The 17,588-nt window shown below is 42.8% G+C and overlaps 2 protein-coding genes across 2 annotated transcripts; both read right to left on the bottom strand.

Moving 5' to 3' along the window:
* Positions 1–4,539: 4,539 nt before the first annotated feature.
* On the bottom strand, positions 4,540–16,086 carry LOC114443012 (sodium/hydrogen exchanger 2-like). The gene is made up of 16 exons (XM_028416915.1): positions 15,840–16,086; positions 15,460–15,682; positions 15,126–15,366; positions 14,792–15,042; positions 14,494–14,711; positions 14,221–14,417; positions 14,050–14,139; positions 13,049–13,119; positions 12,754–12,888; positions 12,461–12,557; positions 12,237–12,365; positions 12,070–12,133; positions 11,786–11,918; positions 8,612–8,655; positions 8,077–8,289; positions 4,540–4,670 (listed from the first exon to the last, which is right to left on the bottom strand). The coding sequence occupies exons 1-16, from the start codon at positions 16,084–16,086 to the stop codon at positions 4,540–4,542; spliced, it is 2,484 nt and encodes an 827-aa protein (XP_028272716.1).
* Positions 7,081–11,285, bottom strand: LOC114442373 (transmembrane protein 182-like). Its single transcript, XM_028415859.1, has 5 exons — positions 10,937–11,285; positions 9,422–9,545; positions 9,126–9,224; positions 8,612–8,749; positions 7,081–8,289 (listed from the first exon to the last, which is right to left on the bottom strand). Exons 1-5 carry the CDS (start codon positions 11,108–11,110, stop codon positions 8,069–8,071), a joined length of 756 nt encoding a protein of 251 aa, XP_028271660.1. The 5' UTR covers positions 11,111–11,285; the 3' UTR covers positions 7,081–8,068.
* Positions 16,087–17,588: the final 1,502 nt, after the last annotated feature.

Here is a 17,588-nt window from a genome sequence, read left to right as displayed (position 1 = left end):
GTGAAGCAGACAGTCCTCACCACACTGGCAGGGAACAGGGTGTTAAAAGGTGTTGAATTAAACCTTATATGTGTGTCACACATTGTCCATGAATACTACATACATAACGTACTCACCAGAGGGCGGAGCGCTTCATTATTCAACCCAATACTCTCATGTAATGCCTAAAATGAGTTTTTACATCCAGTGCAGCAACTCTTGCCAAGTGTTTATAATAATACTTAAAAGATATTCTGTGAGTCATGAAATGAGTACATTTTTCTGTTTCATCACCCTGGAGGAGTTTGTTAACAGTGGGAGCTGTAAACCGTATAAAGCTGACGATAACAAAAGTGATGATTCCAATGTTTCCTTTCTATTTGTATTTTAATTTTATCCTGAAACACAGACACTCACATTCACATACACACACACAAATGTAAAACCCGCGGCTCCCCTGCCACTCAGCTTCTGAGGTTTGCAGGTCTCTGATAGGAAGCCTCTGAAATGGAAAAGAGATAAGAGTAAATAAACAAATAAATACAATAAAACCGAATTTGTGCTGGTTCAGTGCACACAGAGGGAGCAGGGTGGGGGGGGGGGGTGCACTCTCTGCGATGACGAACCCCACAAAGATGCATTCTCAATAAAGCAAAGCGAGGTAAATACCTAAGTGAATTCATACAAGTTCCATTTATTCAGTGGAATCTGTTGAGACTGTGCGCTGATAGAGAGAGAGAGACACCATTTGGCTCTCTAACAATGGAGCTATCAGTTACTGCCTCTGTGTTCCCACGATATGATCTCCGTCCATTTCGTACAGTGAAATTGCTGCAAAAAAAAAAAAAAAAGCATTTTATTTCCATCACAATAAAGTTATTTGGTCTTGTCAGCTAATTCTCAATGGCACAACAAGCTTTCTTTCAGCAGTTGTTGATACCTTCACTGAGGGACCGTGCTAAACCAAATGTTCTGCACAGCCAGTCTGCCTTTAAAGCAGTGCCACAGGCTTTGATGTGTGCCCACACCAACGCGCCACTCCAGCAGCCTTTCTTCTCAGATGTTGCTTAATTACACTATCATAGTCTGTTAATTACCTTATCAGCGCTGCATAATCCCATGGTCAGTGTCTGAACACTGTGAATCAAAGTGAAGCTAGTCTCTTTCATGTGTATGTTTTTTTTTAATTATTATTTTTTTGGGGGGTCCTGATTAGTGAATTGGTTTGTGAGACTGTAGATGAAGTAAGTTATTTTTACTAATAATTAATGACTTGAGAAGAAAATAGGTGTGTTTGTTTTAATTTTGTTTATTTAGCGTAGCAGCGTTCTGATGCTAATTCTAATTATTGCCCCAGAGAATTCGATCTTTGTCATGTGAACAATGGAAAACAAACCTTGTTTGTAGATATAATATTGAACTAACAGGGAAACGTGTTCATTTGCTTACATTTTTAAAATGAGTTGAAAAGTTGAATGCAACTCGCAAGACTTGTGTTTAAGTTCAGGAGGCCAGCTAGCCTGTAGCTTAGCATCAAAACCAGAAGCAGAACTAAGCAACTAGCTGTGACATCACTGAAAATTACTAAAAGGTTGCTATTAAATGGCTTTATAGCAACTTATTACAGTGCTAAATGAACATACTGATGCACTCATAGGTGGAGCAAGTACACTGTGTGTGCAGCTGGTGTCTGATCTCTGTGGTTATTTGAGGGGTTAAAGACAAACTCTGCTATGATGCTTTGAATGTTGTCATCACAGTTGTTCACTGATGTGAGCAGCTTTTTGAAGCTCCAAAAAATCTTGATATGAGTCTGAACCATTTCTCACATGCCGTGCAGCAAACATCGTAAACTACATGCTGTTGTTTGGGGCAACTTCAAACTTTAATTTTTATTATAAATTTATTTGTTCTCATAAAAAAACGGCCTCTGTGGATGGTTCGAGGTGTTTCCGGACTGGTATGTGTTTACCTTGAGTGCCTATATGTGGCCCATATGTGTCTGTACATGTCAATGAGGAGATGGTAATCAAGATATAATTGAGAGCCTAGAGAAGTGTGAAAGATGCTCTGTTGAATCCTGCTCAGACTATGTTAACGTCTGCACAGATGTTAGACTCCATGTGGGGCTCTTGTGTTTGTGCACCTCAGTGCTCTCCCAGCTCTATATGTGTTCTTATACCACAGCTCTGCAGTCTACCAGCCTGCTGGATCTGTCAACTTGGGGAAAATTTCCATTTTGCAGCTAACTCTGCAGCCTTTTGATGGGTACGTCTTGCCGACTTTTATCTCTCAGTGCGTCTGAAAACTAATTAATATTTTTTCTCTCCCTCTCTTTCTTTCTCTCTCTCTCTCTTTTTCCTTCAGGCAAATATTTGTTTCCTCAGAAGTGAGCGTGGGCAAACCTTCCTCACAGCTCCATATGCTGCCAGCTGCCAATCAAATGGGCTAGAACCCTGAAACTAATCGTAACCCCCCCCCCCCCCCCCTCCTCCTCTCTCCTCTCCTTCAACAGAAAAAGGGTTTTGTGTGTGTGTGTGTGTGTGTGTGTGTGTTTGTGTGTGTGTTAAAGGCAGGGGGAAATAAAGACATACAGTATAGAAGAAGAAAATGGGTGGATGAGACAAACGCAGAGTCTCCTCTGTTCTGTCTGTCCACACAGAGCTCTCATGCACGTCTCCATTCCACATGGTGGTATTTATTTATTAACCATTTACATGGATTAGACTGTATCTGTGCTGGGTTTGATTGCCAGACAGCTCATAGAGTACACAGTGTGTGTTAACAGTGTGTAGCTCCAGACGGCGACTGGACTATAACACTTTTACATCCCCCCTGCAGATGAGCAGCAGGTGAACGAATGAGGCAACACAATAACGTGCTTTATGTGTCGTTATGTGGTGTGTTACCACTGCCACTGTCTTTCTATGACACTGAACTGTCAAGGGGGTTCCCCGCTGTGCTCTGTTGCCTGGATGATTGGTGTTTCAGGTAAATATATGATATTATAGGTAATGAGGGTGGAAAACAGCCACAAATTTCCTTAATGGTTTTCTGTCATTAGAATGAAGCTTTTAAGCCCCTGTAAGTCACTAGAATGGCAACACATACGCCATCACACAGACCTAAAGTGTATGTGTATAAGTGATCCACACTGTGTTAGAGCCTCAGTGTTTTGCATTGTGTTAATGAAAGTGAAACAGGTAGAGTTCTTTTTTCTCTGCAGCATCATGTCAAAAACAGCAGTGGCTGGCTCTGAAAAAAGAATCAGCCCCCACACATCACCACATTAAAAGGCTCAGAAATAAACAAGTGTACAGCCTGGTACAACAGAAGTGTCCCTTTCCACTATAATATGTAAATGATTTATTTAAGTTATATGTATAAACTGCATTAAATGTGTGTATGATTCAGGTAGTGGGTGTTTGAGGTGGATTCCATCACTCTGTGGCTCTCCCATTGCCAATGTTTGTATTAGGTGGACCAGGCACTGCCAAAATGATGACGTATAGAGCTTCCAACACTGAGCTCCAGAACAGCTTCTCAGGAATCTGATGAACATGACATCTCGAATTACCTCCTTGTGGTTGTAAGCATCCACCATGCTGTCAGGTTTGAGTTTGTAGGATTTATTAGATGTGTTTTTTTTGCTAACTGACCTATGACCTCCTGGATATACATTATTTATCATTTAATCCTATTAGGACATTTGACTAAAATGTTGTTATAATTAGCATATGGAATTATAAAATGATGGCCTCTGACAAAGAACCTGTTGCCATAACAGAGGTTGATTGTGATGCGGCCATCTGATCTGAAAAAGCACTTTATTGCAGAATATTGAGGCTTTTACTTGCAATGATGAAATGAATCACTACATAGCTGCAAAATCACACCAGCAATCATCCACATCAGTTCCCTGACTGTGTTGTTTAAAGAAGCCATGATCTACACTGTAACCAAACAATATATCATTCTAATAGCAGCGCTCCATCCCTGCCAGTCAATACCTGCCTGTGAAATGTTGCTACTAAAAGTAAAGATGAGGTGCTTTCCTTCAAGTATTTATTTTCACTTAAGTTCACTTGACAGTGAATCTACATTCAATTCTTATATCTCCATCAGCTGTGTACAGTAACATTTGAGAATCATGTGCTGCAAAGGTGGAACCTTTCATAGCACATGACATTATGTCCTTCACCAATAACTTAACTATTGTATCAGGTCTGTGCAGTACAGCTTGGCGTATACATTGCAGCAGCATTTCACACACACAAACACACACACAGACATACACACACACATATAGTCATCAGTGTCTCCCTCCAGCTTTCGCCGTCATGTGTGTGTAAGTGATCCCGTCTTTGTGAGGTTAATTGAAGGCAGGAGCTCTGACTGTCTGAGACATAATCTGTCTGTGTGAACAGTGTGTGTGTGTGTGTGTGTGTGTGTGTGTGTGTGTGTGTGTTGTCTTTAATATACTACACTTTTTTATTTTATTCAAACCAGAAAAAGAAACACACAGAGCAACTCTTCTTTATCTCTCCACCTGCTCCCTCTTTACCTCAACTCTAACCCCCAACACAGATTAGCAGTGTGTGTGTGTGTGTGTTTGGTGTGGGGGTGGGTTGGTGGGTTGGTGGGTTGGTCTGTTCCTGGGGATTTGAGGTTTACAAAAGAAACAAAAAAAGCTAGAGTGATGCCATAAGGCTTGCTTTTCTCTCATATCAGCTCTTATCAGGGCAGTCATTTCTGACAGGAGAAAAAGCCTTTATCTGGAAGAAACGGTGTCCGTCTGGCCCTGTGTGTGAGCGTACACACACACACACATGCACACACACATGCACACAAAGAGCCAAGATCAGGGCCTATTGCCTTACACACATGCACACACAGAGCAGGTAATCTGCTTGCTCGTGTAGTTAGGGGGTCAGAGAAAAGAAGCAAAAAGCGCTCACTGAGTGTGTCCCCTTCGCTTTGACTGGATTAGAGCCCACCAGTATTCAGTCCAGGTGCTCTGGAGGGTGGAGGGCTGAGGGGTCTAGGGTTAATTTTCCCTACAGTGTGGGACCACATCCTGCTGTTTGCTGTCTGACAGATCACATTCGTGGGACCTTCAGCAAATACTGGCAAATTACATACGTATAATACATACTCATTAGCACTAATAGACAAAACATGTGCTCTTTGGGTTTGTCTCGGTTAATTTTCAAAGCATTTATTGCTTTATTAAAATGTCATGTCTTTATTCATGTGATGTGCAAATGCATAATATTAACTATGACTGTATAATAACACCATAATTGCTGCCACTTCAACTGCAGATCGTTCCTTCCTTAAATGAAGTGATAGTGTGTTTCCATTGTTGTGGATGACAGGGGAGGAGACATAAGAGTTAATTAACCATGATTAGGAAGAGCCACAGTCACTGAACAAGCCAGGGTTCTAGCTCAATACTCCGCTCAGTAATTGCTTCCTTTCCTTCCCTTCTCCGTCCTCTCCTTTCCACACACTGCTCCCTCATATTTCTGTCCATTAATGAGAGGTAAGCATTTCAAAGAGGAGAACTGGAGAGCCCTCTGCTGGCTGTATGTGGAACTGTAACCATTTGCATGAGTCAAGGGACACTATCAATTCATAGGCTGGGCATTACACACTATTACTAGTGCTGTTACACAAGTGTGAGATATTTTGGTGTGTGTGGAAAAGTTGCATAATGCGATAAGGCGATAAAAGTTCATTTAAAAACAAGTGAAACGAACACTTGTACAGTTATACAATGTACTTGGCTGACAAAATGCTGGAAGCATCTTGTCTAACTTCTTCTGTCTTCATGCAAACTCAGACTGACTCCATGTTGTTGAGTTCAAAGGTCACACCAGTTATTGTGGAACTCCATGTTTCTCTTCTCATTTATATAGTTGTTTATCTGTAGGTTACTTGTTATTTTTTCAGATGCCTTCCTGATGATGACATCAGCAATTTTAGCTTCTAAAAACACCTTTTAACCAGGATTTAAAATAAATAAATCAAAAGTTCCCAGCACATCTACCTCCACAGCAGATAAGGTGTAAAATCATGTTGCAGAGGAGAGTTTTAGTCTCCCATCAACACTTCATGCTGTTGCCGCCACATGTCTTGGCTGATCCATCATTTCTGGCTTTTAGCCTGCACTGGTGGTGGATGGTGACGATCAGAGCTGTCTGCGTTTGATCCGAAGGAAGATCCAAGAAAGAAACTGCTTGCCAGATTTCTGTCAGTCACAGCCACACATTTTGAATATTGACAATTTCTATTGACAGGCTAATATTTGAAGCTCTAAATAAAATAGAATGATAATACTGTTCTAATAGTAGCAGATTGATGCTCCTCTCATGAGATGCCCAGAGTTTAATATTAAGTGCAGACACTTCCTCCAGACTTTGCACTTGGACACACACTGTCTCCCACACAGTGGATGACAACCACAGAGCTAGCCTCATATTTGCTGGCAAATCAGTGGCTGCATGCCACAGGCTTTGACTTCTTCTTCTTTGACTTTGTTTTTTATCTGTCATTCTGTCATCGTGCTTCCTCGGATCAGGAGTCACGTGTTTCCTTGTGGCTGAAGTGCTCTCTGAGTCAAACTGAACTCTGTTGCTTAGAAGTGCCGTTATAAAAGTATGTCACAAAGTTAATTCCGTTATGGAAGAGGGAACTCAATGCAAAGTAAAAAAACACTGTCATAAATGTGACAGTACTTTCACATGCACTGCAAACACAACACAATTAAATGACAATGGAAATGGAAACATTTCCACAGAACCACTGAACTCATGATTTTGAAGTGACTGAATTTTGAAATGTTTGAATTTTTTGGTTCAACGTAATGTTTTGATCACATGATTGCTTAGTCTTGTGCATATTTTTGGTCGAGCAGGTCAGTCAGGATACCCTAAAAACCTTTCTGTTATCAGCGTACTTGCAGCATGTTGCAAATGTTGTGTCTGAATTTCAGGTGGATGAAGGTGTTTTCTTAGTTTGTTGGTGTTTTGTTTATTTGCAGTCTATTGACCTCTCTGTGCCACCATGCATACCCAGATATCCCAGATTAACAACAACAACATTTCAGCTGTTTTATTAAAAGTTCAAGCATTGATTACCATTAAAACTTCATGGTGATAAGATAGACCGTGATCAGTACTGTGGACAATGACACAAATTTCACTGTGTATTAGATAAACATGAAAGAACACAGAAACATTTATGTAAAATACCACAAAGTACCAAAGCTAGAAGGCATCGCAGCTCAGCTGTGCTGTTATATTACAGCCAACCTTATATAAATCAGACCTTTTATCAGCAGTGTATAACAGCAGAGCATATTTCCAACATCAACATCGGTGCGTCTGATCACAGCGTGTGTGAGAGAACAGATGAAAGAGGATATGTGTGATTCAGAGTTTGGTTTCCACACGCTGAACATTCAGAGAAATGGAGGATGAGCTTATATATTAGTCCTTATAATACAATTTCTGTAAACAGTGACAACAGAAAAGCCTGGAAGGACAGCATGAAGGGGGTGAAATGTGATTGGGGTGAAGGAGGCAGGTGGCTGGCCTGCTCTAAACCAACCAAACCCACAAACAGCTGTTCATTTCTCAAAGCCCCCTTGTGCCCCCCTACACACATCAATTCTCTCTCTCTATGCCGTCGTATCCGTCCGTCTCCTGCTCCACCCCCCACCCTCAATACGAGCCCACCATTTCTGTGTCAGTCCAACCATCCATTCCAAGCTCCCACCTCGCTCTGCACAGCTAGCACACTTTGATCCTCTGCCAAAATCAGGACAGGGGACACAGCTGATTCACCCATGCATTTCTCACTCAGCATTAAGTAAAAAAAAAGTGATGAAATAGCAGTATATTTGAGTAAATTGTGATTTTTACAGAAGATAAGTAAAGCAAGTGATGCTGTAGTATTGGTCATATTTTTTTTCAACCAGATTTTTCATCCCACAAGTGTGTGTGTGTGTGTGTGTGTGTGCTGAGTCTGACTGCAGGACATAAAAAGGTCAGTCCTCTCCTCTCCTGCAGGACACATGGCCAGCTCACTTACTGGCAAGCAGTGCACGGCCCACCAGCATGAAGACCAGCCCAGAGACGAGCTCCAGAGGCACGCCAGCTGCCGCCACCATGAACGACAAGCCGTACAGCACGGAGACCTGTGCATTCTGACATGAGTCTCCTCTCTCCTGCAGGATGTAGCGCTTCACATCCACCACCTCCATCCACAGCACATAGAGCAGAAGCATGAACAGGAACAAACAGGCTGTGGAGGGACAGAGAGAGTATTAGGACAGTGAGACAGAGGCGATCACTGAGTAACTGCAGGAGAATGCAGCTCCTCCTCATCTCGAGCTGTTACCACGGTAGCAATGTTTACGCCTGCTGTTGTTATACAGTGACATCTGCAGCTCTGTGTGTTAAGTATCTGTTTATCATGTGACAGGTATGAACAGCTGACAGCTGCAACACGTGTGTGTCTGTGTGTGTCTGTGTGTCTGTACATTCATTTTTTCCCCTGGCAGTATATTCTACACTGCAGACACCTCCACATCCACACATGTTCATGCATGGGTCTGTATTTTTACCGGCACCAATCAGGAAGGCTCCGCCAAGCTTGTACAGCTTGTGACTGATGAAAGGGACACCACAGACCAAGAGAAAGCCTCCAGTCAGAGCTGAGACCAGCCCGAGGATTATAAGTAAAGTCCAGAAGCCCCGAAACACTGCAAGAAACACAAGCAGAGCTGAATACACTTGTCTGAAGTAAATATGAAGCCACAGCCAGCATTTCTAAGGCTCAATATGTAATACAATAAGGCACATAGGTAAGCAATATGAGCAATATTGGAACAGATTTGAACATTTAAACATGGGTTGAGTTGCATTTTGGGACTGGCAAAAATGTTTTCTACAACCCCAATGAAGATAAAATATAATATTCTTTCATATAACTTGTAACTTTTCAACTAAACCCAAACCTTCATCATTACTGAGGACCGCTTTGGCCCTGTCCATATGAATCTTTGCAGAATAATTGACCATTGTTGCATGTGTTTGTGTGTGTGTGTGTGTATATACTGCATGTGAATTGTGACTTACCTGCTGTGGCATCGTAATTAGGATGAGGAACTTGTCCAAGTGCAACAGGAAGTGGAAAGAGGTAACCATGGATACACACCTTTGACTCTGGCTGGTTTGCTAAAAAAAGATGAAAACTATTAAAATGCAATTTTGTACACTGAAGCTTCCCATTATTACTACAGTCCATTATATCATGGGGTATTTTTCTTTCCTATACGTCAAGCAGTCCACACTGCTGAGCTCAGGACATGCAACCACGCTGGACAACCCCCAACAACAACAATGTGGTGTCTCGGTAGAAGAAGCCTACATACTGAACAGAGTGGCCAGGACTGCGTGTGCTGAGGGCTCCACCTGAAACACGCAGCGCCAGAAAAAGCCCTCGTGGTGCAAAATGAGGGACGAAGGCGAGTCAGTGACTGCTTCCACTAACTGGATCTAAAGAAGAAAAATACAGATTGAGACTGATTGACATCACAGATGTACACACTCAAATATCTAAAGATGGACGAGTCTTATTTCCTGTCAGCTTTGTCAACACTGTGTCTGTGTGAGCGGCTCTGTGTGATTCTGTACGTCAGTGGTGCCACGGCTTCAAACGTGGTTCTGATTATGGCCTGCTGGTCTGTGAGGTTTTCTAGGGGAACTTATGAAACACGCATGAGCGATACTCTCCACTCGGTTGTCAGAAATATGATTGATGGTCTTGAATAACACAACAACTTTAATCATCCTCTTCTATTGAAAATGAAAGACTGTGATGTTACGGAGGAGTTCACCGGGGGATTAGCTTTTATAAATACATCCCTGACTTTGCACATTGTGAACTTTCTCACGAATGCTGCATGGGAGAATAAACTGGAAAATTATAGGAGCACTCAACTGATACTCACGTATGAAGATCAGTTTATTGGTCAATGGGCAGCTTGTAAGAATGATTACATAATGGGTCCAGGAATCATTTTTCAAGTGGCTGATGACCTTATGATGTTATATCTCCACTAAAGGGATGAATTGCTATGATGTTTTTGTACAGATATTTATGTCTTACATAGTTTGGTGAAGATGCAGCTAATGCTAATATGAACAAACTAATGCTAGTCTGTGCAGATACATGAACAGTAAAGACATGTTCTTCACTATATCCTAAACTATGACAACTCATAAACATACAGTCATATATTAGGTTAATGTTGGTTAGATGCTTTAGTTTTGAAAAACACTAGATGGGGTGGATGATACATTATTTAAAAATAAATCTGCATCAACAGACTTTGCAAAGGATACAATCATTTACCATGACAGGAGACCACCGGGACATGACACCAGAGTGTTGTTAGGCATGTGTTTAGTTTGCTGTCAGCATCAGGCTGGGGTTAGACTTACAGTACAGAGGTGTGCTCTGCAGATCCTATTCTTTTTCAAATGAGATTATAGACAGGGTGTAAAGTAAAAACCTACAGTATATGTTTGTAATTGAAAGATTCACTATAGCCAGACTAGAGAAAGAGGACCGTATGTCTCGCCCTCTCATGAGTTGGCTCAAGTCTGCCTCGCCCAGTTTTATAGAAGTGCATTACTAAATTTGCTCAGTACATCTTTAAATATCCTATAGTGGCATAGCTTGCACACCACTGTGTACACTCCTTCTGATCAGGTTCCACACTTTTTTGCGTGTATGTCGTGTGAACTTTCTTTGCTAAAAATAAAATTCCACTATGACGATGTTTGTGTATGTACGGTATATGTACGTGTTTCGATGGAGGTCACCTATCACCAGCAAACAAAATTATAAGCACTGTATGTGTGAGAACATGTATCTGCCCTACCTTAGTCCCATTGGCATCTGTGTCCCCTGTCAGTGTTGTTTGCGTCGGCCATGTATATGGTCCACAGTTGTCACTGGCTACCAACCAGTAGTCTGTACCAAAGGCTAAGAGGAAACACAGGGTCCCTGCTACCCCAAAAATCCCTGCAGCCAAGGCTGCAGCTCCCACTTTCATAGCTCCAGCCTTAAACTTCCTTTAATATATCTGTCTCCTCAGCTGCCTGTCTTCAGGTCACTGACTTCTCACTGGTGTCCACTGTGGAGCCCTCTGCCCAACAAAAGCAGCCAGGCCGCCCCAGCCCCTCCCTGGCATGCTGGGAGCTGTGAGGAGAAGAAGCTACAGTAACTGAGCAGGTCAGACAGGCGGGTTGAACTGGAGTTATTTTAGGAAGCTGTAAGCTTGTCCTCGTCAAATTACCAGCGGCTGTGCTGCATTTATAAAGGAAACAAGGGGAAGCAGGGGTGGTGTGTGTGTGTGTGTGCTAATAATGTGGACAGCGTTTATGACTGCAAGGTATTTCTAGGTGAGGCGTTACTCTTGAAGCACCACTTTGAAAATGAATTAGACCAGAGATGTAAATGACCCCCAGGCCTCCACCAGGGTTGTTGAAGAGGTGAAGCATGGAGCAGAGGAAAGCTTTATTATCACTGGCAAACACTCAAAATGATGTTTAATTTGGAGATGTCCATGAAATTGCAGAAGCCTTTTATCAATGCAGTCTTGCACCCCACACATCTAAAAGAATATGAGGTACTTATCACTTCACGGAGCCATTCTAAATGACTGAACACACTAAATTCATTGCATTTTTCTCCTCTATCGCTCTCTCTCATAGTCTGTGTTCATTGCTGATTCTCATTCTCCAACACAAAGCTGAGTTGCTTTTGGGGGGCCCTCTCCACAGGTGCTTCTCTCACAGATTTTGGATCTGCTGCTGTGACTAAAGAGTCCTGGACGAAGGGTCTTGGGCTCATGGAGCACACTGCCAAGACAGGAGAGGCATAGGGTCAGTATTGTGGTACTATAGCTGTTCAGGTCAAAGGTCGGAAATCTCTAACCCTGTAGGATAACTGCAGATAATCAGATACAGATTGTTTTGCATCTTTTTTATCTTTAGGTTTTTGTGTCTTTACCTGTATGAGATCTGCTGAGTCCTGCTCTCATTCTCCTTGTCCCACTGAAATCTCCATCCTCCCCCTGTCTCAGTGAAAATACAGAGTAAAACTGTGTGGGCACAAATGAGGCCACTCACATTTTTTATTTACATCGCTGCACATTTGTTTTTTGTGTCTTCCTTCACCTGGGTCCAGTGTGTGATGGTGTTATACGTGTGTCTCTCTCCGAGACTCTGGTGTCTGTGAAGAGGCTTCCTTGTTCTGTCTATGCTGGTGTCTTGGTGCAGAGTGTGTCTGCTGTAGGCTGGTGTTTGCTGGAGTAGAGGAGCACACAGACACAAATCCAAGTACATCCAAGTGAATCATGATTCACAATCGTTGGTGTCAAACTGCAAAGTTTTTAATTTACCTTGTTGTTAAAGTTTTGAAGATTTCTGGAGAGGATGCGCCTGATGCTGTCCATCTCCTCTGGCAGGAGGGGTCGACTGGGGGAGCGAGGATCCCCACTGAAAGTAAGGTTTAGGTATTTGCATTATGTTGAACAGACTGCAACACTGAATATATTTCAAAGGCATTCTCTGTGTAGAAGGCCTGTATCCTCTATTATTCGTAGGATAAATGCCATATTCAATAGGAACCTCCACTGCTAAGGAAGATCACATTGAGAAAGCACTAGTGTAAAGTAAAAGTGAATTTTCTTACAGTTGTGGTGCCTCCTCATCTCCCCTCTGCTCCCTCCTCTCCAGCTCCTGGTAAACTCTGAGGATGCTGGAGGGAGCCTGGTGATCTTCACGGATTAGGAAGCGCCGAAGGTACTTCTTGTTGAACTGTTCAAACCTCTCACACAGACCGACATACACACACACACACACACACACACACAGGAGCAGACACATGGAAAAACAGCAACAAAATTATGAGTCCGACCAAAGGAAAATGCAGCATTTGCTGCCATCTAATGGTAATACAAGGAAAAGAAAAACATTGAAAGACTAACTTGTCTTTCCAGTAGTGTTGCCCCCAGTAGCCAACCACATCCTCTATGCCTGCCAGCACGTGATCTATGAGCTGAATGTAAACATTATATCAACATGTTTCATTTTCTATTAACTTTCAGTCAATCTATGTAATATTTCATGTATTATTTTCAAAAACAAAATCCAATCATCTTTTTAGCACCATAGTTTCAAATGAATAACTAAAGCTTAAACCTTAATAAATCTACAGTTTACATAACTTATGCTTCATTATAAACCAAGCCTTCCAATAGAAGTGGTGATTGATAAGGATGTGGCCAAATTTTGGAGAATTTTAGAAAGCCTAGGGCAGTTATTTTGCAAAATAGAACTCTCCTTTGACCAGCTGGACTAAGTGTGCTTTGGACTCCTAGAAAGGGGTCCAGACCAGCAACAATAGGGTGTCAAATCAGCTCAATATGGAGGATGCTAGACATGATCACATATGTATTACTGGGTGGCAGCTATCAGGGCTGAGAATTGTCCTTGTAAGGGACATGTGTCTTCTCAGTTTCAACATGCCATACAGCACTCCATTAGCATCGCACAATCATCATCATCATCATGCGCCTCACTATCACAGTACACAGCACATTTGAATTCAGCCGCTCACTTCTTCTCTATGCTGTAAGACAGAGAACCCTTCTCTACTGCTGTCCCATGTCCTCATGGACCTTCTTAGTGATAAGCCCTTGAGATCAAGGTCATAGATGCAGATGATGTCCATTTTCAGCTGAACATGTAAGAAAAGCTGTATAACTCCTCTCCTTCTACTTTAGGCCAAGAATGTATTAATCACTTTTCACATTGATTTATTAAGTGTCAGTGACAGTACATTTACATCAGCAGTAAATCATAAGATAATTTTAGTGTCTACATCTCCACCACAAGTACTCATTTTACCTGTAATGTGGCACACGGTAATAAAAGCTTATCAAATTACAGAGCAGTGCTTTGCTGTGTGATTGCTGTAATTTCTCACCCTGCTGTGGATCTCCTCGCTAACAGTCGGCAGAGCTCTCTTCTTCCTCTTCACATCCAGTAGCTCCACCAGAGGCTTTATAGTCATCCCCTAGAACCAAGCTCAAAAAAACAAAACTGACAAAACACCCCACAGAACGACGAAACCGTTTTTGTGATATTATTTTCCTACCTGCACAAAGACTGTGAAGAGAATGACCACGATTGTAGTTGTGATGAAGAGTCTCTTTTTTGGAAAGTCATCAATGAGGAAGACCAAGGAGAAACAGATGGCTCCTCTCAGGCCACCGTAGGCAATGATAAACTGGTCCCTGAAGGTCACCACGTTCCTCCGGAGTTTGTTCACCACAGCAGTCAACAGGAGAACGCCTAACCAGCAGTGAGAATGTGTGCGTTTGTGATTTTATGAAGGTAAAAAGACATTTTCCCAGATATTTAAAGCTACCTGTGGCCCTCCAGATGAGGCAGAGCAGCAGTGTGGAGCAGACAAAGGACCAGCTCCACATGTGGACATCCTGTATTGTGGACACACCAAGGAAGATGAAGATTAAGGTTTCGCTCACGCTGCTCCACATCTTCAGGAAGTACTGGATGCTGGTTTTGCTGCGCTCTGACACATTAGCCTCCACGTACTGTTTCATTGTCACAGCACAGGTCACAATCCTGCAGGAAGACACAACAAAAGACATTTACAAAAGGTGCTCTTTTGGTTTTGGTTTAGGTGGAGGTTGAGCTGCACTCACGCCATGATGCCAGAGAGGTGAAGCATCTCCGAGGTCAGGTAAGATAAGTAGGAATAGAGGAAGACAAAGAGTGGGGCGATAACTTGGGCTCTGGAGGTGAACCGTGAGGTCAGGGCTGCCACCAGACCAAAGAAGAGGCCAACAAACAGGCCTCCCAGACCCACCACCACCACCCTGCAGCCGCCCAGCAGCACATCCAACCCTGACACAGATGGCAGGCGGAGGAAGGACTCGAACAGCTTGTAGAGCACCTGAGAAGAGGAGAAACATATTTGAATCAAACACAATCATAGGATCACCTGCCTGGACGCACACACATTGCTTGTGCCCTCACCACGGTCACAGCGTCGTTGAGCAGTGACTCTCCAAACACTAATATATGCAGCTGTTCATTGACCTGCATCTCCTGGAAGACAGAGAGCACAGCCACAGGATCGACGGCAGCGATCAGAGAGCCAAACAGCAGGCAGTGGAGCAGAGAGATGTCTCCGAGAGTACTCTCAGCCAGCAGGCACACACCGTACAGAGACAGGCCGATGCCCAACACGTTCCATAAGGTTCCCAGCACTGCATACCTGGAGGTGTACACAACATCAGTGCTTCATTTTCTAAGACATTGCTGAAGGTATTGACGAGAACTAATACATATTATTCTGCCACAAACTCACCAGAGAATGGTACCAAGGTTTTCAAAGAACAGCCTGCCGGGCAGGAAATACCCAGCGTCTAAGACTATGGGTGGCAGCAGGAAGAGGAAGAAAGCATCTGCACTAAGAGTCGGGGGAGCAGAGTGGCGGACTCCATAGATCACCCCTCCTACCAGAAGGCCCACCATGATGAGGACACAACTCTCTGGGACGACTGCTGGGACTCGACCTGACCAGTGGAATCCTGAGGGGTTGAGAATTTACTGTTGTGACAACTTATTAGTTTCCCAATAGCAAAAAAAGTATCACATGTCTTTATTCTGAGTTTTATTCATTATCCACACTAACATCAAGTACAACCTGATTCCTCAAATGTGTATAGAAGCACTGCTGAGGCTTACCAAGCTTAGCCAGCGAGGCCAGCATGATCCACAGCACGATCTCAAAGGGAGCCTGCACATGGTGGTAGTCCACGCTGAACACCCTCAGAGCCATGGGCAGATCCACAAACAGACTGCCGTCACTGCTGTTGAAGCCCGGCGAGGGCGGCAGATTGTGGGGCTGAGGGCGCTCCTCGGGAGTCGTCAGGGCCAAACACCCCAACACACAGGCAGAGAGCAGCAGACGAAGAGTCCACAGAGCGGCCATCCTGCAGCCATGCTGGGACAACAGAGAGAGACAGAGAATAGGACAGGGGTTATGGAGACAGGGGAGGGGGGGCAGGCAGAACTCATGCAGCCACTAATGTGCACAGGAATCCCTGAGCTTGCAATGATATGCAACCAGTAGTGCAAGGGACACACAAACACATGCATGCACTCACACAGCTGAGCTTCCATCAGTGGATATTACAGGGATTTCTGTGGCCCTAACTTTAACCTGTGGCTTCAGCCATATGCATATACAAAGCAGTATGTAATGATATTCATCAAGTTTGTTTTGAAGGATGAAATATTAATATCTATTGTGTAATTAGATGAGTGATTAAAAGGCTTCAGGAGCATGAACTAATTCTCAACATTTACTCCCTCTCTAGACGCAGTGTTTAATTTAGTAGATTTTGTGTTTTGTTGGCTTATTTGATTTGTAATCTTCATTTCAAACAAACAATGTATTGGGGATGTGGAATGTTATGAATATTAGGATGTTGTATAACACATGGAGTTAAAAACATCTTATCTTGTGACAACAGAAATACTTTAATTAGCAGCTTAGACAGTGTCTTTCCCATCCAGTGTTTATTATTAAATTTGGGTTTATCATTTCCTTTTATTTAATGCAGAGCAGGGAGGTTTCTGTCTTCACTGTGCAAAGACCAGAAATAATAGGCTTTGCTGAGTTGCACAGGTCATTGAAACTAACGAGAGAAAAAAAATCTAAAACTTTTTCCCTTGTAGGTTATACTCACAGTATGTTACATCCATCCATGAGAGGGTCCAGCTTATATGAAACGAAGGGCGTAGCATGCTCACCATGGACATGTTACCTGTCCATTTCACAGTATATTACATCATATCATAGACATTATTTGTAATGAGGCATATACCTTTACAGTTACTCTGTAAGATGAATCAGAAGGTGGTCTTTCTATTGTTTACTATTTATGAGCAATGAGTTCTTAAATGTAGCTAGTATATGCTCCAGCCCCCCGTGACCCTGCACTCAGATGATATCAGATGATAGCAATGAGTTCTTAAATGTGACCACTTTGAACGTAGAACTTTTCCGCTCACTTAATGATGTGTCTGCAAATGTGTTTCATTAAATTCTTTGTATATTCTCATTCAGGTGTAGCTACAGGGAAAGCGTACATTTCCCAATACTCTGCATGTATCCACTGGCCTATTACAGGCGTCAGTGACAGGTCAACAGTGTGGAAACTGAAGTTTCAGTTGGGAAAAATGTTTCCTGCCTTTGTACAGTCTTGTTCGAGGTCTGGTCAGTAATGTTAGAAGTGAATGTTTGATCCTGTCTATTTCTGAAGTGACACAACAGCTTTGCAGGTGTTTTTTCCAGAGTCACACTTTCCACATCTCCTACATGTACTGTGGTGACTGTGCGTTGCTCCAACCCAGAAGCCATAACATCCATCTGAAAACAAATGTAAACACACAAATAGCTTTTGATACAAACGTCATGTATTTTTGCTT

This window comes from Parambassis ranga, chromosome 10, assembly GCF_900634625.1.
Source record: "Parambassis ranga chromosome 10, fParRan2.1, whole genome shotgun sequence".
In the NCBI taxonomy this organism is placed as follows: Eukaryota; Metazoa; Chordata; class Actinopteri; family Ambassidae; genus Parambassis; species Parambassis ranga.
This window is presented reverse-complemented; position numbering and strand designations above follow the sequence as displayed.

Excerpts from the sequence above, each read along its gene's own strand:
- LOC114442373 (XM_028415859.1), bottom strand. The coding sequence starts at position 11,110 with ATGAAAGTGGGAGCTGCAGCCTTGGCTGCAGGGATTTTTGGGGTAGCA. Across the intron at positions 9,546-10,936 it reads CAGATGCCAATGGGACTAAG|ATCCAGTTAGTGGAAGCAGT; the intron begins GTAGGGCAGATA and ends TTTCTTCTTTAG. Across the intron at positions 8,750-9,125 it reads TAATTACGATGCCACAGCAG|TGTTTCGGGGCTTCTGGACT; the intron begins GTAAGTCACAAT and ends TGTTTCTTGCAG.
- LOC114443012 (XM_028416915.1), bottom strand. The coding sequence starts at position 16,086 with ATGGCCGCTCTGTGGACTCTTCGTCTGCTGCTCTCTGCCTGTGTGTTG. Across the intron at positions 15,683-15,839 it reads GGCCTCGCTGGCTAAGCTTG|GATTCCACTGGTCAGGTCGA; the intron begins GTAAGCCTCAGC and ends TCAACCCCTCAG. Across the intron at positions 12,558-12,753 it reads GATGAGGAGGCACCACAACT|TGGGGATCCTCGCTCCCCCA; the intron begins GTAAGAAAATTC and ends CCTTACTTTCAG.